The sequence below is a fragment of the Zootoca vivipara genome, chromosome 3, assembly GCF_965207765.1.
Source record: "Zootoca vivipara chromosome 3, rZooViv2.hap1.1, whole genome shotgun sequence".
Classification (NCBI taxonomy): domain Eukaryota; kingdom Metazoa; phylum Chordata; class Lepidosauria; order Squamata; family Lacertidae; genus Zootoca; species Zootoca vivipara.
Window position 1 is genome coordinate 103,268,238 of NC_142586.1, and position 24,656 is coordinate 103,292,893.

Below are 24,656 nucleotides of genomic sequence, written 5' to 3' on the forward strand. Positions count from 1 at the left end.
ATAGGGAAAGGATTGAGAATGGGACCCTAGGGTACTATGACGAGTGGATGGAGAAGAATTATAAAGGCTTGGGGAGAAAGATGCATTACTGTAACCACTAAGATGAGGATGTTTATAGAAGGGGTCTATTTTATGTAGAGGAGAAATTTTAACTGCCACGTTCTGGAATGAGTTTTTCAGGCTCTGAACTATGGTAACATCCAGAACAGACTTCCTCTTCCTGTCCCCTACATCCAAATAAAGGAATGTAGGTGGCACTGTGCTCTAAACCATTGAACCTCTTGTGCTTGCCGATTGGAAGGTCGGCGGTTCGAATCCCCACGATGGGGTGAGCTCCTGTTGCTCTGTCCCAGCTTCTGACAACCTAGCAATTTGAAAGCATATACCAGTGCAAGTAGATCCGCTGCAGCAGGAAGGTAAATGGTGTTTCCATATGCTCTGGTTTCCATCACGGTGTCCTATTGCTCCAGAAGCGATTTAGTCATGCTAGCCACTTGACCCAGAAAACTGTCTGGACAAACACCGGCTCCCTCAGCCTGAAAGCGAGATGAGCGCCGCACCCTGTAGTCGCCTTTGACTGGACTGAATCAAATATGCCATCAAATTACCATCCAAATATGCTCTTGAGATGGGGAAGGGGATCAGGGAAGCATCTGAAAGAGGAAGTGTAGTAATGGGTGACTTCAACCACCCTCACATAGACTGGGTACATGTGTTCTTGTCCTTACAAATAGGTAAAATTCCTAGATGTCCATGGGAACTGAGCAGAGACCCTGAACCTGTTGCCTAATGTGTTGTTTGAGCACTTGGGAACAGTGACCACGGTGCTATCAAATACAAGATATGTAAATGGCCGATTGGTAAGAAAATCTCTAACATGGTTGCATTTGTCTTCAAAAGACAAACTGCCCCCAATAATGGGAAATTTTTAGAAAGGAAGTTGGGAGTTGTTGCAAAGCACAATATTAGAAGCTCAGGTAGAGTGTATACCATAGATCAGGAAGGGAGCAGCAAGGCCAATAGGATGCTGGTTTGGTTAACAAACAGTCAGAGCTATTGGAGGCAAGAAGGCATCCTTCAAAATAGAAGCCTCATCCAAATATATACAGAAACTTTAGCAAAAGAAACAAGCAGGAGCATGTTGCTAAAAACATTAAGATCAACAACAAAATGTTCTTTAATAAATTAGCAGCAGGAGCATGAGTATGGCTCAGTTAGTAAATGCAGTTGGCATGAAGTACTCCGTTTTGGAACAGAGGGTACAATCTGTTCCCCTGCATCATGCAACATATCCTGGAATTCAACAGGACTCTGAAGGTCATTTAGCCCAACCTTCAAGACAGGAATCTATGGCCATCGAACCTGAGCTGTACAGAATAGTGGAACTATTGCCTCTCATGTGATGTGAACACTGCTTCTATTAATACAATGTATGATTGCATTTGCTTTTTTAGCAGCCGCATCATACTGCTGGCTCTTAGTTATGGCTTCTGCGCGATCTTTTCCCCATAAACAGGGGGAAAGCATGCTTTTAAGACTTATGTCACACATTGCCAGCTGCAGGGTGGTAGTGGTTGTGCCTGCTCCGCTTCTGCATGACTTAAGAGGCAGCTGCCTCACCCCTATGAACCAGCCTTCAAACTGGTGTTAACTCTGACATTTGGATTTTGGCTGCTAATATCTTCCGATAATTAACTTTGCCAAACATGGCCCAGATATTGGCGCTTTTAAGCACTCTTTCCTGTTAGGTATCAGTTTGCACAAAGATGTAGCATTTTTAAACCAGGCCACAAGACAAAATCCATTTGATCCTTTCTCCTTGCTTTAAACATTCATCAGGATAATAGGCAGGAAAAAGAGGAGAGAGAGAGAAACAGTCTTCTCTTTATAACTTTTTATTGGTTTACACCACATTGGTTGATAATGCACCCAAGGAAAAGCATTATTGTATCAAAACAAGGTTACAGAGGTAAATATTAGACATTTTATACAGGTTTTAGTACTATGTAGTTAGACAGCATGCTAAGTATCTTTGGAGAGAGTCAAGTACCGGTATTTTAGACACATTCAATGTGCTTTTTTCCCTTTATAAAAAATACTGCAATTTTCATGATTTTATACACTTAAAAAATATAGCGCTGTGGGATGCTGTATTCATTGGAGGAAGGGATTAGAGAGCAGAGCATCAGTACCCCTTATCTGGTAGATAAGCCTGTGGTAGCTCTAAAGGTGGCAGCTAGTGAGCCACCTGAAAAGCAGCTTCCAGTTATACAGCACTGTTGAAGGTAGGGGTTTTAAGGTAAGTGTCATCCGGTGAAAGGTTTAAGATCTGCTCCAGTGAAGGGCCTTCTTCTTCCGGAGGTATCTCTGCTTCAAACATGCGTTGAAGTAAAGCATCAACAGTCCTGTATCCTGGGGACAAAAAGCTGAACAATGTTACTTTCCAGTGATAGAGAAGCTCAAAGCTTCTTAGAGCACCACAGTACAAATGCACACGAAAAGTTACACCATGTAAAATGGATACCACTTTGACTTCTCTCAGCAGCCTAGTCTGACCCTTGGGTGAGTGGGACTTCAGTTTGATCAACGTGTTAACACACTCATGTCTTGGAAAATACACTCAAGTTCCATGTTAAACATTCAGCAGCAACCCCTTAAAAAGTTTGACAGCACACTCACTTTTGGAAGCAACTTTAAACATCAGTCCTTTCGGTTTCTTCTTGGTTGCTGCTCCCTCTTCACCTCCAAGGTCATTTTCACTGGTTTCCATGTTGTCTATCAATTGACCTTCTAGTAGTTCATCTCTTTAAAAAAAAGACCACAAAAAACTATAAGCACCTGCCTTCTCAATACATTCCCTACAGGGCTGCAGATCGTGCTTTTCCTGTTAGGTGCATAGCTTTTTACTGGGAATGCGATTTTCTTCTTGAAAAAAAGACTTAAGGCTGCAATCCTCAGCAGGGCTAAACACAATAAAGTCCTAATGAACTCAGTGGGGCTTATTCTCAGGTAAATGTTTAAAATAGATCGGGTCTAGAGCAGCCAGGTGCCCTGCACCTCTTTTGTTTTGTTTTTTAAAATAAATTGCATTGAGACTTTCCATAATGTAGTAGAAACAAACCAAGCACAAAACCAAAGGGGCACATTGGTTGCCAGATGTGAAATATATTGGCATTTTTAAGCTCTCCTACCCCATTCATTCATTCATTCATTCATTATATATAATAAGTTGACAGGCTGTGCCAATTCTTAAAACTGGTAAAGAATCAGTTTACTTGACCAAACAATGACAGCAGTTAGAAGCAAAAGTTATTAAGAATTGCAGTTTATGGGGGGAACATCTAAGGGTATATCCAATGTGGCGCCTTCTAGACTTGGTTGGACTACTACTCCCAATCAGCCTCTGCCAGCAAGGCCAATGGGAGTTGTAGTCCAACATCTGGACCACCACTGAAGGGAAAGTGGATCCATTGTAAATACTTTCAGCCAAATGGCCACAGAAGTTATAACAAGCATCAGTTTTTGCAGGTGGCAGCTGCTCAAGTCCATACAAATCAAGCATCCCTCAGCCATCATTCATTGGGCCATGTAGATGGGACCGGAAGGGAGATGTTATTCTGTCCTTGGTTAACTTACTCCTGAATGCCCACACCAAGTTCTTGGATTTTCTTCTCGATGGCAGTTTCCACTTCACTCTTTTCAAGGGAATACTCCACAAAGAAAGCTTCCAGAATAAATGCTATAAAGATGCTAAAAATCAAAAGTTGACACATGGAAACAATGCACCTCAAAAACAATCCTTTCTCCCCCTCTACCTCAACCATCCATGTGGCAGTTGGCACTGAAGTGTGTGATCAACACACCATAGACATTTGCCTGCCCTTCCTATTTTAATTATTTTACTTATTAAATTCATACCCCACTTTCCCCCCAAAGCAGTCCATCACTATGAACACACAAACCCAGCTTCACCTAGAACAGGACAGATGTTTACGCTGTACCCTAATCCCACTGGATTTTCAGAGCATCAATGTTGCTCTGCTTGCAAGCGCACACACATTTGGAACATTAAATACAGTGGTACCTCGACTTACGAATTTTTCGACAACCGAATTTTTCGACTCACGAATGGGGGTAATGGCCGCGCACTTACGAATGTCTCGACATCCAAAAAAAACCCGCGGTGGTTTAAGATAGGGATTTTACAAATTACGAATTTTTAGATAGGGTTGCTTCGACTTACGAATTTTTCCGTTTCCAATGCGTTCCTATGAGAAATCGCGTTTCCAATGGCATTTTTCGACTTACGAATTTTTCAACTTACAAAGGTGCCTTCGGAACGGATTAAATTCGTAAGTCGAGGCACCACTGTATAAGAATGAGTCTGATATCATGCTTGTGATGTCCAGTGGTTCTGCTCTCGCTAGGACTAACTGATGTTCATTTGCTTCACTGGTCCTACTTGCAACAGGATTCGGGTGGAATACAACCCAGTGCCCCCACCTCTATCCCCAGGAAGGAGGCGCAGGAGGAACCCACTGGACTTACTTAATGATCATAATGACCACGACAATATGAAAGGTGATGAAGTACAGCTTTGCTGCCTCGTGAGTCACAAGGGCAAATCCACTGGCAAGGAGTAGAAAGTTAAGGACTAGAAAAGGAAGTTTGCCATATGCATGCTTACTAACTTCGCCCCTCTGCCAAGTTAGGCTACAGTTAGGAATTTAGGAAGAGCCTGCTGGACCAGACCAATGGCCATTCTTCCCCAGTGTCCTGTTCGCAGAGTGGCCCAGCCAGATGACTGGGAAGCCTGGAAGCAGGGCCTGAGTTATTCTCCCCACCTGCGATTCCCAGCAGGTAGCATTCGGAGGCATACTGCCCTCAGCTGTGGAGGTAGTAGAACACAGCTTTTTGCCTATTCCTCTTTTAACGCCATCCAACTCAGTGGCTGTCTCTACCTCTCCTGGGAGCAAATTCCATAATTCACCCCATTCCCCAAGCTTTCGGCCATTTGAACTTGGCTAACTGCATTCTCTAGCAACGTTCACTGATGGCATGGATCTAAAGTGCCCCCCGTGTCCGTTTACACCAGTGCCTCTCATTAGTCTCCCCCATTTCAGAAATCTTTCTGCAAAAGCATTCCCCTGTGCTATATCGTAGGCTTCTGCAGAAGGCCTGCCTCATAATTTCGAAAGCAGCTTCATAGGAACAGAATAGCTCCTCTCCTTGCAAAAAAAAAACCAAACCAAAAAAACCCCCCACCCTTTGGAAGCCCATACCCTTTATCTAGCTGATCCCCCTCTTTTTTGGGGGGGAGCAAGAAACAAAAACTGTGTCCTAGAAAGTAAACTTCCGATTACCCAAAGGTGTGTAGCCTGATCAGGTACAAGTACTATGACCATTATGTCCGTGACATAAGAGAAGTTGTTAGAAGTTTGCCATTGATCACTGAACTTTCCCCAATGGTAATTAACATTTAGGGTTGTATCCAATTGCTGCTGTTGCACTTGGGAAGCGGGGCTTCTGCTGGTACAATAGAGCTCTCCCCTGCACTTCCTCTCCTCTACAATCCCCCAAAATCAGCCCCAGAGGACTGGGGGATCCACTGGATCAGATTTAAAGTGTGAATGGAAGAGGAAGTCCTGGGGCTTAAGGGAAAGCCTCTTGCACAGCACTGACTACAAACCTTTTAAAAAAATATCACTATTATAGGAGGATATTTTTACTCCTATTGCTTTCAAGGAGATTTAACACGGACTTTTGCATATATATGCATTTGTTCCGGAAATGACTCTGTAATCAGGGCTAGCCCAAAATGTATCACTGCCTAAGGAGGCCAGGATGGCACACCTCCCCCCCATTCCTATTCTGCATACTTGAGCCACCTGGACTAGCAATTGGTTCCAGTTTCAACACTAGAGACAGGTCACTGTTACCCAACAGTAGGGCTGGCCTGTTCTGCTCATGGCACACTGAGATCTGTGGGATGCCCTCCCATCAGATGTCAAAGAAATAAACAACTATCTGACATTTAGAAGACATCTGAAGGCAGCCCTGTTTAGGGAAGTTTTTAATGACTGGTGTTTTAATGTATTATTAATCTTTTGTTGGAAGCCGCCCAGAGTGGCTGGGGAAACCCAGCCAGATGGGCGGGGTAGAAATAATAATAAATAAATAATAATAATCTGGAGTGTGAAGCTTTGCCCAAAGGATAGGAAGTCCTTGGTGGCTTTTTACTCCCTTCCAAAGCACTTTAAAACAACAACCATGCTGCTTTACAAAGGATATCATGCCATTGGTTGACGACAGTTAACTCCATTAGGACGACGAAAGACGACGCAATGTCATTGAAGTTATTCTTGCAATATTTGGCCCGAGCAAAGGTGGTGTCTTTCAGAGCGGGGTTTCCGCAGTAGAGGGCATGTTGCACGGTGCTGTTTGCAGCGAAGAACTGGACCTTCCCGTGGAAGATTTCCATTCCGATGATGGAAAACACATAATACACCACCTAATGGGGAAATTGAGGTTACCTATTTGTCTGAACAACGCAGGGGGAGTGAAGATTTACACTTGGAACAAGGGAAGGGAAGGGAATTCAAATCAACGTTACCAAATGGTTGAAGCTGGAATCAAAGGCAGTCTGGCTGGTTGTGGGGGCAGGGAAGGGGCTTACTCAATCATGCTTAGTAGATGCAGAACCCAGATGCCCCTGCCATTTCCTCCCTAGGAACGGGACCCGTACCACCTCTTATTTGCCCAGAGGCCACTGCAGAGGCAGCACAGTGAGCTGGGGGCTCTCAAAGTTGCCCCAGTGGATCTGGTCTCCTGAGGTGGTCACCTCACCTTGTCTCATGTGTGGGCCAGCCTTGTCTGAAAGTCTCCTGTTAAACGTGCAGTGAGTGGGCCAGGAATTAGTAGATATACTGATCAGACAAGGCTATTTGGACACTTCTCTTGGAAAACCAGTCCTAGGAATTATCTACAAATGTATAATGCCATTGGGAGTGATTTCTAGATATGACTGAGGCTGTACACGTTTTGAGTTTGGGAAGCGGGGAGGACAGTCCCACTGCACAAATGTACCTCGCCGCATTCCACACACACACATGCAGCAGCTTGGCTGAATCCTGTCTTGTGTGCAAACTAGCCCAAAGCCCCTGCAGATTTTTGAAAACGAGCAGGATGAGGAGGAATTTAAAAAAAATGTGATGCTCACCAAAGCCAGTCCACCAAAGGTCAGCATGGTAGGTACAATGTTTATTAGGGTAGTCATGATGACCCGGAACCTAGAAGAAAACAGTATATGAAAACTGAGTTTGGATGGGATGGGCCTTTCAGGTGTCACTGGTCAATTTAATACCAAAAAAGGAGGCATTGCAGAAAGGGGTCTGCATAGGGATAAAATAGAGCAAGGGAGCTCCAGATTTGGACTACAATCCCCATCATCCCTGACCACTGGTCCTGTTAGCTAGGGATCATGGGAGTTGTAGGCCAAAACATCTGGAGGGCTGCAGTTTGGGGATGCCTGGTTTAGACTGATGCATCTTAACTTGCACCCTGTTTACAACTTCCTCCCCCCCCCCTTCTCTCTTGGGATCTAAATATGAGCTGTCACATTCAATCTATCCTCTGAGAACAAAGGGACAAGGCTGCCTTTGTCTTCTCCAGATTAGTTAGTTAGCTTGGAACTCGAATTTTTTCTATCCAAATTATGTGCTTCTTAGTACATTGTGGTTTGTTTGTTTTTTACTTTACAAGCACCTACTTGCAAATATAACGTTTTAGTGTGTTTTCAGTGCATTATACAAATGTGACACTAGATGGTGCTGCTGAGCTAATGACAAACTCCATATACAGTATATATATATATTTTTTTTTAAAGCATTGTTTTTATATCTGTGTAGATGCAGCCTGTGTGTGGTTGCAACAGGTAAAGCCTACTGTAAGCAGATTCGCAAACTAATACAGTACTCAACAACTTAACTCACTAGAGAACATGACTTTCTTCAAGATGCAGGAGCACTTCAGCTAGGTGATTCTGCTCATTTCCTTGCCATTTGAACTTTGCTATCTCCCCATCCCTTCATTCATTGAAGAGCATCCTATCAACAAGTAGTAATCCATTTGGGCTCTTCCTACTAAATGTGACTGCGTGGCTGCAATCTGTGTTCGTATAGAGCTCTTACAGCAGTGCTTGTAAATAAAACCCAGTTATTTTACCGTTGTATGCTGTCTATGATTCTTATGAGTCGAAGAACTCGCAGGATGAAAACAATGTCCAATACTTGCTGGCTGTTGTATACGGTCACTGGGGAAAAAGAAGAGGGGATGGTGAAAGGCACACAAGAAAACTAACATTATCCTAATATTTGAGCATCATAAGCCATAGGTCATTCTGATGGGGGAAAGCTGGGCTTATCTTGAGAACAATGAGCTTCAGTGAACTTAAGGCTCATTTACTCTGTCCTTAAGTTCGGGAGCTTTCACTTCCAGCTGTGTTTTGTGATGCTAGCTTGTTTTAACAAACCATGGTTAGGAATATCTCCACACCACTGTGGTTGATGCTAAACTGCAGCCCATAACAAATGGAAGCAGAAGCTCTGCATCTCCTCCTTGCAGCTGCACTGGCGAAGAATGAGTTTGTGAGCATGGAGGGAGACTAGGCTTGTTTCTATCAGGCTAATCCATGGTTTAACATTGCCACGAGCCAGCATTACAACCAGCCAAGTCCATGGAAGTTTCACAAAGGACCCTCAAGTTTGGCTTATCTGTTCCTTGATGCACCAATGGTCACAAGAGACATGAAACCATATTGGAAATGGAGAAGTGTTTTCATCTCACCTGCTGCATACCTTTCCGCAGGAGAAACACACAGACCTACCTGATTTAAGGGTAGTGTTGAGTACAGTTGCAACCAAGGCAGCAACAATGATAGAAGTATCAAACCTAGAAAGCATGGGAAAGAAACTTGTTTAGTTAGTGTGACTTTAAGTCATCTACCTATTACAATCTCCACCAGCGTTCTCCAACCTAGTGTACACTCCAGATGACAGCTGCATCAGCCCCAGCCAGTATTGCAGTACAAAACATCTGGAGAGCTCCAGCTTGATGAAGAAGCTAGTCTCCCATGACTCTCATGTCACCTGTTAGAAGCTCAGAGTCCTGTGGGGTCCAGCCAAAGGCCCATCTTGTCAAGTGTCCTGTTCTCACAGTGGCCATCCAGATGCATCAGGGAAGCCTGCAGGAAGGACCTGAGCACTTTCTCCACCTGCAACCCCCAGCAACTGGCATTCAGAAGCATACTATCTCTCTGGTAGTGGAGGCGGGACACAGCCTTATTCTGTCCCTGAATGTGTCTCATCTGGACCTCGGAGGTCCAGCTCCGAGGGCCTTCTGGCAGTTCCCTCACTGCAAGAAGTGAGGTTACAGGGAACCAGGCAGAGGGCCTTCTTGGTGGTGGCACCCTCCCTGTGGAATGCCCTCTCATCAGATGTCAAGGAAATAAACAACTATCTGACTTTTAGAAGACATCTAAAGCCTGTTTAGGGAAGTTTTTAATGTTTGATGCTTTATCGTTTTATTATTATTAGTAGTAATAATATTCTGCTGGGAGCTGCCCAGAATGGCCTGGGAAACCCAGCCAGATGGGCAGGGTATAAATAATAAATTTGTTGTTGTTGATAATAATAATATTAATAATAATGTCATCCAAGTAGCCATTGCTACTTCTTGTAACAGTAAATTCCAGAGTTCAGCTATGTGCACTGTATGATACCAGTCATGGTTTCCCTCAAAGAATCATGGGAACTGTAGTTTGGCTGCTGGAAATCGTAGTTCTGTGAGGGGTCCCCTAACAACTCTCAGCACTTCTAAGACCCTACACTTCCCAGGATTCTTTGGGAGAAGCCAGGACTCTTAAAGTGGCATGAGAGTGCTTTAAACATATGGTGTGGTGTCAGAGTTGAGCGTTTTCCCCTGGCAAGCCGATATTAATAGACAGGGCCATAGCTCAGTGGTAGAGCACATGCTTTGCTTGCAGAAGGTCACAGGTTCCGTCCCTAGCACCTCCAAGTAATGCTGGAAATGTCTGAAAATCCTGGAAAGCCAGTCAATGTAGGAGAACGAGGAACTACTGGCTTCTTCATAACAAGGAGGGACAAAAATAAAAGAATTTACTCACCAGTTCCAGAACTGGTTCCTTGCAAAAAAGGTTCTGGGTTCGTAGGTGTACAATTTCAGAAGAATCTCGGCGATATACAGACTGAGGAACACCCACTCTGCGTAGGAAATGAGTGGGTTCTCCTCATCCAATGCAATGAAGACGGCATTGATTAGTATGATGACATCATACATCCAAACAAATACCCTGCGGGAGATGTTCGCCGGGTTAATTACCAACCAAACTTGTTTGTTTCGAATCAATTTACCCCGAAAACCCAAACTACTACGGTCCAGCCACGTGCACCATCCAAAATGGCCCCATGGGCAGGTGAGAGAATTTGCTCAGGGTCACCTGAAGCACTTTGTTGGAAAGGCAAGAGATTCAGACTTACTTGTGCCGAACCATCTTGCGAATGAGGAGGCTAGGAGCAGAGTTGTACACATGGGGAATCCAGACTTCCAGGGGGTGGCTGTGGAGCTTCATGGTGATCACTTGTATATTCAAAAGATCAGCAAGACGCACAAAAGACTTTTTGTCTGCCATAAACAGAAAACAATGCCCGGGGGGGGGGCGCGACTCATTTAGAAGCTGCTCAGGCAAATACTCAGCAATTCAGACAAGCCCCCACACGTTAAACCTACAGGACAAGAGCAACAATCTGGATTTGGCCAGGTCTTCTAGCCAGATGTGCATAAGAGAAAAGTAAAGGCAGCTGCAGATTAACTGAATACAGGTATCAGGGTGGATAAAAATAAATTATTTTTTTAAAAAAAATTAAAAATGGATTTTTTAAAATTTAAATTGGATTTTTAAAATTTAAAATAAAATACTTTTGGAAGGAATATCTTTCTAAATGTAGTTTTCTATTTAAGTTACATTATTGTCGAAAGGCTATTCATCAGGAAATAAGGATTTGTTTTAAGTTAAAGCTCAGTCTAAGGTTTTTTTTAATTAAAAAAATCATTTAGCCACCTCAGTTAACAAACATGGATACATATGCTATAATGTTTTTGTTTAGTTAAATAAATTGTTTAAATTGTTATTAAGGAAATGATTATTTTTCTCCTTCCAGCAAAGTACAGCAGAAACGTTGTCCAAATATAACAGTTAACTTATTAAACCTCACAATAATTTCATAATTATCTGTCAATGTATTTCTAATAGTATAACCAAATCAGTCATTTTTGATATAACTGTAAAAAACTACTCTGAAAATTTATTATTCCAAAAATGAAACCTTCATCTGGTTCTAAATATTAAGATTATACCAGCAGGAGTATAATCTGTGAAAAAAGAAAAAAGAAAAGATTTAAATCAAGTCTTACTGACTAGTGATTTAAATCGTGATTTAAATTGATTTGATTTAAATCAATTCCACCCTGCTGAATATGCACCCAGTGAGCTGCTCAAGATCCTATTAAGGGTATAATTAGGGTTATTAACATTGTTGCGTTTTTAAAAAACCACCCTGTGGGATTCCAGGGTTATGTACAGCACACTCAGATAAATATATGAAAAGATGGATGAAACACAACTCCAAACATTCAGCGACGGCAACACTACATTGCAGCAGCAGACGTAAATAAAACACCTTTGGGCTCAAGGTGTTCATTACCTCCTCAAGGAGTGAATGAAACAAGGTGAGCCAGTGAATAATGCATTTCAGGATGCTATCAGCATATTTAAGAAGACAAGGCAGCAGAACAGACGGTCTCAGTTCCGACTGTAGGTGGGAGACAACATTTTTGAGTGGTCCGGTATAGTACACGGCTAGGAGAGCAGGCAGAAGATTGGGCTAGAATCTCTTTTCCCCCTCCCCTCAATATGCTACCTGCCTCTACAGTGGTGGTATAGACCAGTGCTCCCCAACCTTTTTATCGCCGCGGACCAGTCGACGTTTGATAATTTTACCGCGGCCCGCTGAGGGGGGGGGATGTTGATTGTTTATATTTTATTTAGATTGTTTTGATTTGATAATTTTAATTTAATTGTATTTAAATGTTCCTTGGGCGGCCCGGTACCAATTGATCCACGGACCGTGACCGGTCCGTGGCCCGGGGGTTGAAGACCACTGGTATAGACCACTGCAGTGTTGCTGCATGTGCAGACCAGCCTTAACTCTTTCTTTCTTTCTTTCTTTCTTTCTTTCTTTCTTTCTTTCTTTCTTTCTTTCTTTCTTTCTTTCTTTCTTTCTTTCTTTCTTTCCTTCTTTCTTTCTCTCTCTCTCTCTCTCTCTCTCTCTCTCACACACACACACACACACACACACACATGAAAGAAACAGATGTGGCTTCAGGAAGCAACTTGGCTCCTGCTTGCCTCCAACTACTTTGAGGAAAGGTATGCCCATGGACCTTTCCATGAGGAAAGGTATGTCCATGGTCCATGGGGTCACGAAGAGTCGGACACGACTAAACGACTAAACAACAACAACAACAACAACATGCCCATGGATGAGGGACGCAGGTGGCGCTGTGGGTTAAACCACAGAGCCTAGGACTTGCTGATCAGAAGGTCGACAGTTCGAATCCCTGTGACGGGGTGAGCTCCCGTTGCTCGGTCCCAGCTCCTGCCAATCTAGCAGTTTGAAAGCACGTCAAAGTTGCAAGTAGATAAATAGGGACCACTACAGCGGGAAGGTAAACGGCGTTTCCGTGTGCTGCTCTGGTTCAACAGAAGCGGCTTTGTCATGCTGGCCACATGACCTGGAAGTTGTACGCCGGCTCCCTCGGCCAATAATGCGAGATGAGCGTGCAACCCCAGAGTCGGTCACGACTGGAGCTAATGGTCAGGGGTCCCTTTATCTTTATGCTCACGGATGAAGCATCTGCACGGAGAAGGTTCCAGGTTCAATCCTTGGCATTCCCAGGTAGCGCTGGCATGGACCCCTGCTGGAAACCCTGGAGAGCAGCTGCCACTCAGTGCAGACAATACTGAGTTAAATGGCCCAGTTCAGTTTTATGTTCCTAACTCATCCTTCCCCCCACATTCACCCATGTTGACAAAGCTGCGCCCAGCAGCGGGCTGCTTTCAGAATATATTTTGGGGCTTTCCGTCCTCAGGAGACGCATCCCCTTCTCAGGGCCAGTTTTAGGGTGGTGAAGGCGGTTCCTCCACATAGGACGCAGAGCTGAGAGGAGTGCATCATCATCATCATCATCATCATCATCATCATCATCATCATCATGCCTATATCTATACAAGTACCTACTCAAATTTAGGCCCTGGTCAGTCAGATGGGCGATTGAGCTGCTGCAAAGCCACTTCCGCGCCTGCTACGGAGGTGGGGTTGTGGGCTGCCCGACTGAACCACCGCGTAGGGGGCTGCGAGCTCAGCCCCTACACGATGGAATGTTCCCGCCTGCGTCACACCCGGACCGACCAATAGGGTCGGACGGGAGGTGGGGTTTGGAGTTTAAAGCCCCCCACAGGCGGGAACTCGGTCTCTAATCCCTGTTCGCCCCTTCGGTGGCCACAGGAGGAGTTCCGGTAGATGTACATCACTGGGCTCCTTTCTGGTGGTTAACTTCTCACGGGCTCCAACACACGGGTTGGAGTCGGATATATTCTGATAGGTTCCAACGCCTAAGCCAATTCCGTTCAATATTCGTAACCAATAAAGTTGTGGCCTTAACCACTCAATTAAACTTATTTACTGTGTCACGTGTCTTTATTTCACGGGAAGGAGGGACATTGCCACACAACTATGGCATAGTGCACTTGAAAGCACGCGCAGAATGGAAGTTAAGAGGGAGGAGGGCATGAAAATAAGAAATATTGTTGGAGGAGGCGCCAAATTTTGTCCTTGCTCAGGGTGCCACATTGCCAAAGTCCACCCCTTTCCCCTGTCCTTCCCTCCCTCTCATCTGCCCCTGGCAACCTTATCTCTCCCAGCCACACTGCTCGAGTCTGCTGTTACCCACCCACGAAGCCCTTCTGCTCTTCGTCACATATTCGCAGCAACAGCTCTCGGTGGGATGTGCTGATGTCGGGGGCCACCAGTTTCACAAGCCGCTTCCAGCGGTCTTCTTTGACGACAAACTCTGCTTCCTCCTTTGCCTTCAGGAGGTTGAAGGCTTCTATCATCTTGCGGCGTTTCATGTAAGCAAGTTTGCGGATCTCATTCTGTGGGAAAATATATATATATAAATATATACTTAAGAAGAACACTCGGCTTAGTAGTGTTGGCGCCTGTCCTGTGGAACGCCCTCCCATCAGATGTCAAAGAGAAAAACAGCTACCAGATTTTTAGAAGACATCTGAAGGCAGCCCTGTTTAGGGAGGCTTTTAATGTTTAATTGTTTTATTTCATTTTTCTGTTGTAAGCCGCCCAGAGTGGCTGGGGAAACCCAGCCAGATGGGCGGAGTATAAATAAATAATTATTATTATTATTATTATTATTATTATTATTATTATTATTATTATTACTGTCTGCCCCGACCGGCAGCAGCTCTCCAGGGTGTCAGGCAGAGGGGTCTTTCCCCCAGTCAAACCTATTCAACCCCCCATTGCAAATTGGGTTTATTATCAAAATTTACAGACTTTCAGCTGCTTGCAATGAGAAAACCGAAGGAAAGCAGTTGAAATAGCTCAACACAACAGATATGCTTCAAGCGGTTTCCCCCAAATTCAGCTAAAATTGCAACTTATCTCTTATCCCCTACTTGGCGGTGCGCTTACCTTTAAGTGTTTTCTGTAATTGTTGTACACAACAGCCAGGAAGACCGACATGAAGATGTAGGTGTTGATAATAACATAGACTATGAAAAACAGGCAGTACCACCAGCTGAAGTCATAAGCTGGCATCCTACAAGAGAGGAGTAGCATCACCACCGAGAAAGTAAGAAAAGCCTAGGAACTAACCGATCCTATACTCGTCTGCTGTGTATATAATATTTAGCAGTTTTGCGATATTTGGATTCCTATAAACCAACAAACTTTGTAAGCTTTCCTGGGATTGCCAATTGGCCATTGAACAGTGGATTGTGCATTTCAGAAAAATACCGTACTTTCCCGTGTATTAGACAAGGTTTTTTTTTGCTCCAAAATAAACTAAAATAAACTATAAACTAAATAAACTAAAAAGTGGGGGGGTCGTCTTATACATGGGTAGTGCAGGGGGGAGATGGGCGATTGGTTGCATCCGCGAGCAGGACCTAGCGATTGGGTGGGTGAATGGTGTCTGCTGCAAAGGCTGCTTTGGATTGGCTGCTGCTTTGTCAGGTGGGCGGGTTATTTGTGGATGCGTAAAGGGCTGCTTTCAATTGGCTGCCGCTTTGGCAATTTGGGTTAGTTGCTTGTGATTGTTAGCACTTGCCAGTTGGTTGAGTGAGATTCAGTTTGGCATTCCCCTCCCCCCCAAAATTGCTCAACTACATTGGGGATACCCCCCAAAAAAGCTCCACAACTCTGAGCAATCCTCCGCACAAAAAAGCTCAACAACTCTGTGCCATCTTCCCCCATTTTCTTAAATTTGAGCCCCCCAAAATAGGGGGGCGTCTTATACATGGGGGCGTCTTATAGACAGAAAAGTACGGTAGGCTGTCACATCACCAAGGTGGTGCTGATGTCCCTCTTACACCAGGAAAACATCCCATTGCTACAGCTCAACAAGAAAAATTAAAAGTATGCGGAGAGGCAAGGCAGATACTTACATGACATCGGGGCTATTTGCTGTGGTGACCAGCACATACATGTCAAAGACGATTTCAAGGTAATTTGAAAAATACGGCAAGCCTTCCACTGTCTTCAGATTCCTTGAAGAAAAGAGGAGAGGGAAACAGAGTAACAGAAGATGCCAATGTGAACTTCAAGCAATGTGCTCAAGAGGCTGTAAGCTAAATAACATGGCTCAAGGGTGGTTTCTCAGATCCATTTTTGGCTCTTTTCCAATTGGTGGGCCGTACAGAGATATACTGTGGAGCAAAGGAAGCTAGACAAAACACACCTTCCTTAAAAACAAACAAACCCACCTTACTTCCAGGCAGCAAAACTGAGGGTACCATTTTGCTGAATATTCTCGGGGTTGGTGGAGGAGATTCTTGGTGGTGGAGGAGATATTTCCTGACATTCCCTTGCAGGTGAGGCAGCCTCTGGGTTCAGAGTAAGAGAGAGAGGAGGGTGGTCCCCTTACCTGTCCCCAAACAGCTTCAAAGCCATGAGAGAAAACATCAGGACACTGAACATAAAGAGCAGGAAGACGTAGGTGATCTCCGGGAGAGTGTTCCGGATGCTACGGAATGCTCTTCGGATCTGCCAAGAAGCAGGAGGCCTTCATTAGGAGGAGATGCAGCAATGTTTATATTCTGTCCACACCCAGCATCCACCTATAGAGATGGACCCACCAGTAAGCAGACCTGAATGCCCCATTATTTGCCTGGGTGCAAGAGCCAGGCACCCCTCCCCTGTCCCAAAGCTCCAAAGTTTATCAGATGAATGAAAGAGCCATTTATCACAAAGACAGCAAACATCAGAGCACCACACAGCTGGTCAAGACCCAGTTTTAGGCATGTTTGTTTAGACAACATGAGCATATGCCTCCTCCAGCACAATCTGAATCTCTGCAGTACATGCAGGTAAGGCACTGCAGGCTACAAGGGACATCTCCCCGCCCCCCACCCCACTCGTCCACATAATGGACCCGGGATCATTGTGGGATGCACAGAGGCCACCTGCCATTTGCTTCAAGTATAGCACAACAGGTGTGATATGTAAACGACACATCACATCCTCTTTCCCTAGCTTGGGCTGCCTCAGGTGCTGGACTCCTGACTCTTGTTAGCGCAAGTCATCATGGCTTACGGATGCTGGGACTCCCAGCTCCCACCGTCTTATGCATTCCCTAAGAGTTTCTGTGCCACTCCCAGACCACTTATCCTTTCAGGACACAGTGGGATTACAGTCATACCTCTAGATACGAACATACCTGCCAAGTTGCTGTTGGAGAAATAAGGGACCAGCCGGAAGTAGCAGACCCGAAGTAGTGCTGCCGCCATTTTGGAACTGGGCAGAGCATGCTCAGAAGTGACTTTTGATGCTGCTTTGCCCAGTTCCAAAATGGCCGCCGCGCCAGAATAAACCGGGGAAAAACAAAAAAAATCCGTTTTTTCAGCTAGGAACAGCTGGAAAAACGGGGATTTCCCAGGGAATACGGGAGACTTGGCAGCTATGGATACAAATGCTGCGGGTTGCGTACAACACGGGTTACAAACGCGCCGAACCCGGAAGTAACGGAACGGGTTACTTCCGGGTTTGGCGGTTCGCACATGTGCAGACACGCTGAATGACATCATGCGCAGAAGTGCCAAATCACGCAGCGAGCATGCGCAGATTCAGCACTTCAGGTTGAGTACTGCTCTGGTTGCGTACAGGGCTCCGGAACGGATCCCGTTCACATCCAGAGGTACCACTGTAATGACTCCTCTTGCCATTTCTTTGCTGCGATTCTGTGATAGTTTGGGCTTAGTGTGAACCAGGCTTTCAAACCAAACAGGCTCTCCATGTAAACAGCACAAAACCCAAAGTTGAGGCAATGCAGCCTTCATGTGGCAACAGACCTGCCCTGTTTATCACATACCAATCAATCAGAGGATTCAGGTACGAATCAGGCTGATTGGATGAAGGACCCAAATGTACCTGGGGCTCCGTTAACATTGTAATCCCTGACGAGAGGGGGCCCTGTACTGGATTCTGGTAGTGAGAACACATGTGAGCACTTTGTGCATCTATGCCGCATAACTCAAATCAATCACTTCCACCCAGGAGATCTGCATACTGCAGGAGCGCTGAAAACCTCAGTAGAATTGAATTTCCTTTTTTGCAAGAAACCACAGTGGTACATGCTTCAATCAATTTCAGTGCAGTAGACTTGGCTTATAACAGCCAACAATTAGCGTTGCCAATTTCTTCAGCTCCCACTTTTGCATTAAACCAAAACAGTAGGAAGCTGCTCTGAAAGCAGAGCTTTTCCAAAGCATGCCTTCCTGTTCCCTGGCTAGAAGAAATACAAATTCTCGATTCATATCCCAAGCAGAGGAGATGCAAAAAATGTAATTAACGGATGTTTCTGGAATCCACCACCTTCCTGGAATTGCAATAATTTGAAGCGGCATTGGATTCCCGCCCCCCACCCCCATGCATTACATTCCCCAACTTTCAGGGACCCAGCCATGCCTTACCTCGTGTTTCCGCTTCCCCAAAGCTAGGCCAGGCTTAAGCCTGCCTGTTTGCATAGAGAAAAGAAAAAGCAGAAGATGGTTTCAGAACAGAAAGCACTCTACAGCTGGATCTCTGGAGCAAGCGGATGAGACAACACTGAAGCAAGGCCCCTTTCCCTTCAATATATATGCACACCATACAGTTTATAGTTGCTGGCTAATTTAACTAGGGGATCTCTTTGGGATAGAACTGTTGGCGATGGAAACACTGGCCCCAAATTCTTACCTGGCGACTTTCTGCAAAGTTTATTAAGAAGATGGGCCTCAGGGGCCTTGACCACCGGATGCCACGTATGCTTGAGATTCTAAGCGCTCCGAAGACAATCAGGTCAACCAAAGTCATCTGGGTAAGGGGGAAAGTGAGGAGAGAAGAAACCTCTGAAATTCAAGGAGCAGTGGTCCAAACCAACCAAACAACATTGTATGTAATTAGAGGAGCCCGTGGGAGGAATGAAGGGCAGTTCCTCTAGAAACCGATTCATACTTCTGTGTTGTACAAACAAACCGCCAGAGGAGATGTGGATTGGCTCCACTTATACAGAACAAAAGATGCTAGGCTTATTTATTTACAGTCGTACCTTGGTTTTTGAACAACCTAGTTCAGGCATCCCCAAACTTCGGCCCTCCAGATGTTTTGGACTACAATTCCCATCATCCCTGACCACTGGTCCTGTTACCGTGTTTCTCATATTATAAGACACGTCTTATATTTATTTTTTCCTCAAAAAAACACACTATGGCTTATTTTCAAGGGATGTCTTATTTTTTTCCTCCTCCTCCTGCCGCGGCCGGCATTGCTGCTGCTCCTATCACTATGTCTTATTTTCGGGGTATGGCTTATATTCCTTGAATGCTTAAAAATCCTGCTATGGCTTATTTTATGGGGATGCCTTAAAATATGAGAAACAGGGTAGCTAGTGATCATGGGAGTTGTAGGCCAAAACATCTGGAGGGCCACAGTTTGGGGATGCCTGGCCTAGTTCTCAAACATTTTGGCTCCCGAATGATCGGAACCTGGAAGTGACTGTTCTAGTTTTCGAACGTTCTTTTGGAAGCCGAACGTCCGACAGGGCTTCCGTGGCTTCCAATTGGCTGCAGGAACTTCCAATGTTTTGGAAGTCGAACAGACTTCCAGAACGGATTCCGTTCGACTTCCAAGGTACGACTATGTTTATAACAAAATATTTATATACCGCTGTATCGTAAAAACATATTGCAGATGTTTACAGCGATGGACAATAAAATCAAGTTTAAAGCAAAATAAATTAAAAACAGAACACCATTTGACCATTGTGGGTGATGTATTTTTAATTGCCTGCACAGACCTGGTGGAATAGGAAAGTTTTCAGCAGTCATTTAAAAGTCGGCACAGATGGTGCCTGCTGAATCTCTATTGGCAGAAAGTTCCACAGGACTGGGCCAATGACCCTAGAAGCTCACTTTCTCGTTGTTGTCAAACAAGCCTCACTAACTCAGGGAACGACCACAGACACTCCTGCATATGCTCTCTGCTGGAATATTAAGGTTCAGGAGATTCTTAAGGTACCCTGGACCCAAGTTTCTGCACCGAAATGTGGTTTTGGTGCAGGCATCATGGCTATGCTATACTCTGGAGGAGTATGAAATTGTACAAGCAGAATAGCATGAGTTTAAGGGCATCTAGCGACACTGCAGGCTAGACTGAGCATGGCATTGCTACCTCAGGAGCAGTGGAAGGCGGTGCCATTCAGAACAGTCAGCTAAGCTACTGCTCCTTTCATGACTCGCAAGAAGGAGCCACGAGCTACAACTGACCAGTATGGTTATCATGATGCAGATGTTCTTTGTATCCTTCCAGAACACGTCGCGAGGAGTGACTTGCGCAAAATGGAAGAGCCTTCCGAAGAAGACCAGAAGGCATAAGACTTCGGTCAGCGAGGTAACCTGTTGGAATGGAAAAAGCAGCAGCTTAAAAGGAGATGGGCTTTGAACAAAACAACAACAACAACAGCAAAAAACTAGGCTGGAACAGACATGCTGGGTCTGAGAAAGAGGTTTGACTGAACAGTTTCCCCTTGGGAAAGTGGCAAAGAGGGAACGATGGGGATAGGCCCAGTGGTTGTCTCCACAAGCCCACTGTCAAAAGCACGCAGGTTCCTTTTACTGCTATTGCTAACCACTGGCAGTTGCAGTAGGACACGTCTAGCTAATTCTTTATAAAAACCCATATATGTCAACAGGCAAAAAAGCATTACAGCCAACATTTTGGCTGGTAAATGCCAACACATATCCCCTTTACCCAAATCAATGAACCATGTTGAGTTGCTGTGGCAGGAAAACAGCAACTAATAAACTGAATACATGTTTGGAATAATCATAATAAAATATTATTTTTCTTTTTTTGCACCCAGGCCTTTGGATCCTATTCATCTGCTTAACTTTTAGTGGGGTGGAGCTGTATCTGTTGTGTGTGTGTGTAGTTTATAGATAGATAGATAGATAGTGTATTTAGGGTTTTTAAACAAATGTACATTTTGGTAATTTGCTTTGAGATTCCGTTGTCAGGGAGAACAGAGGCTGTACATATGGAAGCAGGTCAGAGGACAGGATTAACACAATTCCCATTTGGCAAGATTCTGTCACCTTGTTCCTTAAATAAAACTTGAGCCAGACTCTTTCCTATAATAAATCATGTTAATACAAATTAATATGGAATTATGCAGATCAAGTGCTGCGTTTTTTTTACACTGTCGGCCTTTTATAAGCTCCCATAGGTAACAGAATATACGCAGACTTCAATGCAAAAGCAGGACATTTTAATTAGGTGGGAAGCTATTAAAGTTCACATGCATGGTGATGTATTTTGAGAATTAATTAACCCAGTGCAGAAGTCTGGATATTTTGCTCTGCATATTTTGCAGACGGTTTCCAGACAGGAGGGATTAACTCAAATGGTAGAGGGCTTGCCTAGGACACTGGAAAAAAAGGGTTTTGAAAAGAGCCACCCAAATGATCCAAGGGGGTGGAGCAACTCCTTTAGGACTTTTTTAGTTTAGAGCAGGGTTTCCCAAACTTGGGTCTCCAGCTGTTTTAGGACTACAACTCCCATCATCCCTGTCCACTGGTCTTGCTAGCTAGGGATGATGGGAGTTGTAGTCCAAAAAAAACACCACTGGAGACCCAAGTTTGGGAAACCCTGGTGGGGAAAAGGGGAGTAAGAGGTTACATGATAAGACGTTTATAAAATTGGGCATGGAATGGAGAAAGTGGAAAAAGTTCTCCTTCCTCTCTCTTAACACTAAAACTCATGGGCAATCAGTAAAGCTGAATTGTCAGAAGTTTCAGGACGCATAAAAAAAGTATTTCTTAATGCAGTGCCCAAAGAGAGTAAAGTTTCTTATATGCAGAATTGTGTCAAAGTTAATCATTCTAGATTAACACACACACACACACACACACACACACACACACACACACACACACTTTATGGAGCCTCCAACATCAGGATGTAATTATTGGCCATCCCAATTTGCCTGAAAGCTTACCAAGAAAGGCAGAAGGTACACAGCTGGCTCCTCAAACAGCGCAAGGGCGAGGTCTACAAATATAAAGAAGTAGGTAGCTGCTTGCATAGTCCAGTGGTTATACAGATAGTAAAGTCTGGGAAGAGAAGTCGGAGAATCAACTGAGAAGCTCGGTAGGGAAATGGTCTCTAGCTCCAGCAAGCGCAGTTGTTGTTGTGGCGGCAACAACAGGGAGAATATTTAAAGCCTGCTCTAAACCACCAAGACCTCCCTCTAAGATCTTATTATTCATTTATTTCTAAGCCCCTCGCCCCGAGGGTCCCAGGGCAGGTTACCGCATCAAAACGCAATATTTGAAACGACTGGACAAAACCTGCAGTCATTGAAAACAAGGTGGGGCTTAAAAACATACAAGGATCAAAAGTTGCTGGCAAAATGTAAAGCGCAGCCCTAGAAACCAACACATTACACTACCCATTTATAAATCTCAGTATTATTATTATTATTATTATTATTATTATTATTATTATTATTTCTCAGCATTCCTGAGAAATGCTGGGTATTTTCTGCTATATTTTGGAAAGTAATTACCATTGTTGATATTTACTAAAAACTGGAAACTCTTTATAGACTTTGCGTGTAAAAAAGAAAATGAACTTGTGATATCTGGATTTGATGATTGAAGAAAATATTGGTTTATAGAAATTGGAATTATTGGGTATTATCCTGGAGTGGATGTTTTGAATAATTTTCTATATATAGCTGACAGACGAAGAATCAGAAGTTATACTCTTTTCTCTCCACCCCCCTTTTTCCTTCTTCCCCCTTTTTTCTTTTCCTCTTTTGAGATTGTGTTTTTATTTAGATTCATTTCTTGGGTATCTGACACCCACCTTTGATATCTTTTTTTCAAACTTTAATAAAATCTATTGGAGAAATGAAGGAAGTTATCCGTCTGCTTGCTATGCAATTGGACACCACATAAGATATGCATCCAAATTTTGCATGATGGTTGCCGAGCTCAAGCAGCCACTTTTCTTCTATGTTTGTATACAATCGAATGCCGTTTTGAACCGGGATGATAGGCCTAGCCTTTCAAAAGTACGCTGATTTTTTTATCCAACCAATTTCAACACGGCACTTTTGCTTGTTTCTGAAAATTCTTGAGCAGGGCTGGGAACAAGACTGCTAGAGGAATCATATACAGTGATACCTCTACTTACGAATTTAATGCGTTCCAAACGGACATTTGTAAGTAGAAAAAAATTGTAAGTCAAATCCCATAAGAATGCATTGGGAGAAAAAATTCGTAAGTAGAAAAAATCCTATCTAAACCGCATCCAAGATGGCGGACGGAGCTCCATTCGTAAGTAGAAACATTCGTAAGTAGAGTTATTCGTAAGTAGAGGTACCACTGTAGCCTCATTCTGGAGAAAACCAACAAGAAGATGAATCTTCAGTATCAACCTTGCTCAAAAACAGCATCAAACCATATTGGCCACATTTCTGCCAGAACCCCCAAAGTACACTTTTTGAGACAACCACAGCACCATAGGCCTCTACCACCACGAGACCTGCTTTTTTAGGGCAACCACCGATTTCGGGACAGGAAGTGGCTCTGCCCTCTTGCAGCACCCGAAAAGCCAAGGAACTGACGTGCCGCCCACAAGCTCACCTGCCGCCCAGATTCCCAACCCTTGCGTAGCAGCCACTGCGCCACATTTAAGACTCCCTTGCCGCCCTAGAGACTGCCCCACCCATCCGGTGCAGACCACCCTTGGCTACCTACGCTACTGCGCAAGGTTTAATATTAACCACAACACACACACACACCCAGCCTGAAAAATTAATGAAGCCAAGGCGCTCTCACATTTCAGCAACCGTACACATTTTTTGCAGCATGCATCAGAGTGTTTGGCATGACCCCAAAGCATGCACTTACCTGACTGCCCGTGGAGAGGTATCAAAGGGGATGTTCCTGTTGTACTGGGCATCATACACATACGCTGCTGCCAGGAGAAGACTCTGCTGTAAAGAGGGAATACATTTTCAACACGGCTGCATTTTGACTGCTCTACACTCAGACCTGGGTTTTCACTGGTATCTTAACCCAACCCCATTCAGTGCTTCTAAGGCCCTGCAGCTGGGGTGAGTCAGCCTGCAAACTAAGGAGTTTGCTACCAAGGAGTGTGGTGGAGTCTCCTTCTTTGGAGGTTTGTAAGCAGAGGCTTGACAGGCATATGTCAAGAATGCTTTGATGGTGTTTCCTGCTCAGCAGGGGGTTGGACTGGATGGCCCTTGTGGTCTCTTCCAACTCTATGATTCTATGATTCTAAATGTGCTCTCCAGGCTTCTCCCCGGGGGAGGCTTCTCCCTGGGGGGGGGGAGCTGCCCATGGGGGCTGGGCGCGCTGCATGGAGCCTCTCCGCTGCCTCCCCCTCAGCTGTAGGGCGGCTGAGGGAGAGGCAATGGGTAGACGCAAGCCCCATGCTGCCATCTCAGGCAGCGCGGAGCCTGCAGGCACCCAAGCCACCATGTCACTCCCAGGAGAGATGCGTGGCTCGGGCACACTGCAGGGCCCGCAGTAAGTGCTGGCCCCCGCGGTGTGGCGCTCAGTGCCAGCCGTGTTTCGTTGCGTTTGTTGACTGAACTAAAAAAGTTTCGTGAGCCCATTTTTTAAAACTCATTTTTTGTCATTTTGTCACACACACACCCAGTGATGACACCCGGGATGGCCCGCACCCACAGCACCCCCCCTTCCTCCACCACTG

At 44.7% G+C, this 24,656-nt stretch overlaps 1 protein-coding gene across 3 annotated transcripts in view; it reads right to left on the reverse strand.

The window, feature by feature from the left end:
* Positions 1 to 1,879: 1,879 nt before the first annotated feature.
* The window catches only part of LOC118083117 (two pore calcium channel protein 1), a 31,039-nt gene continuing 8,262 nt past the window's right edge, over positions 1,880 to 24,656 (reverse strand). Inside the window, exons 2-19 of one of the 3 annotated variants that reach the window (XM_035111212.3) lie at positions 23,828 to 23,913; positions 21,907 to 22,021; positions 20,177 to 20,305; positions 18,609 to 18,725; positions 16,300 to 16,418; positions 15,821 to 15,922; positions 14,847 to 14,973; positions 14,089 to 14,290; positions 10,557 to 10,701; positions 10,184 to 10,369; positions 8,885 to 8,949; positions 8,224 to 8,311; positions 7,220 to 7,289; positions 6,292 to 6,511; positions 4,549 to 4,639; positions 3,637 to 3,750; positions 2,680 to 2,804; positions 1,880 to 2,412 (exon numbers count right to left, since the gene is read on the reverse strand). In XM_035111212.3, coding sequence (XP_034967103.3) covers positions 2,267 to 2,412; positions 2,680 to 2,804; positions 3,637 to 3,750; positions 4,549 to 4,639; positions 6,292 to 6,511; positions 7,220 to 7,289; positions 8,224 to 8,311; positions 8,885 to 8,949; positions 10,184 to 10,369; positions 10,557 to 10,701; positions 14,089 to 14,290; positions 14,847 to 14,973; positions 15,821 to 15,922; positions 16,300 to 16,418; positions 18,609 to 18,725; positions 20,177 to 20,305; positions 21,907 to 22,021; positions 23,828 to 23,913 — 2,247 coding nt within the window. In that variant the 3' untranslated portion in view covers positions 1,880 to 2,266. The remainder of the gene's footprint in view (positions 2,413 to 2,679; positions 2,805 to 3,636; positions 3,751 to 4,548; positions 4,640 to 6,291; positions 6,512 to 7,219; positions 7,290 to 8,223; positions 8,312 to 8,884; positions 8,950 to 10,183; positions 10,370 to 10,556; positions 10,702 to 14,088; positions 14,291 to 14,846; positions 14,974 to 15,820; positions 15,923 to 16,299; positions 16,419 to 18,608; positions 18,726 to 20,176; positions 20,306 to 21,906; positions 22,022 to 23,827; positions 23,914 to 24,656) is intronic. The other 2 variants (XM_088666794.1, XM_088666795.1) reach the window with 2 other exon arrangements.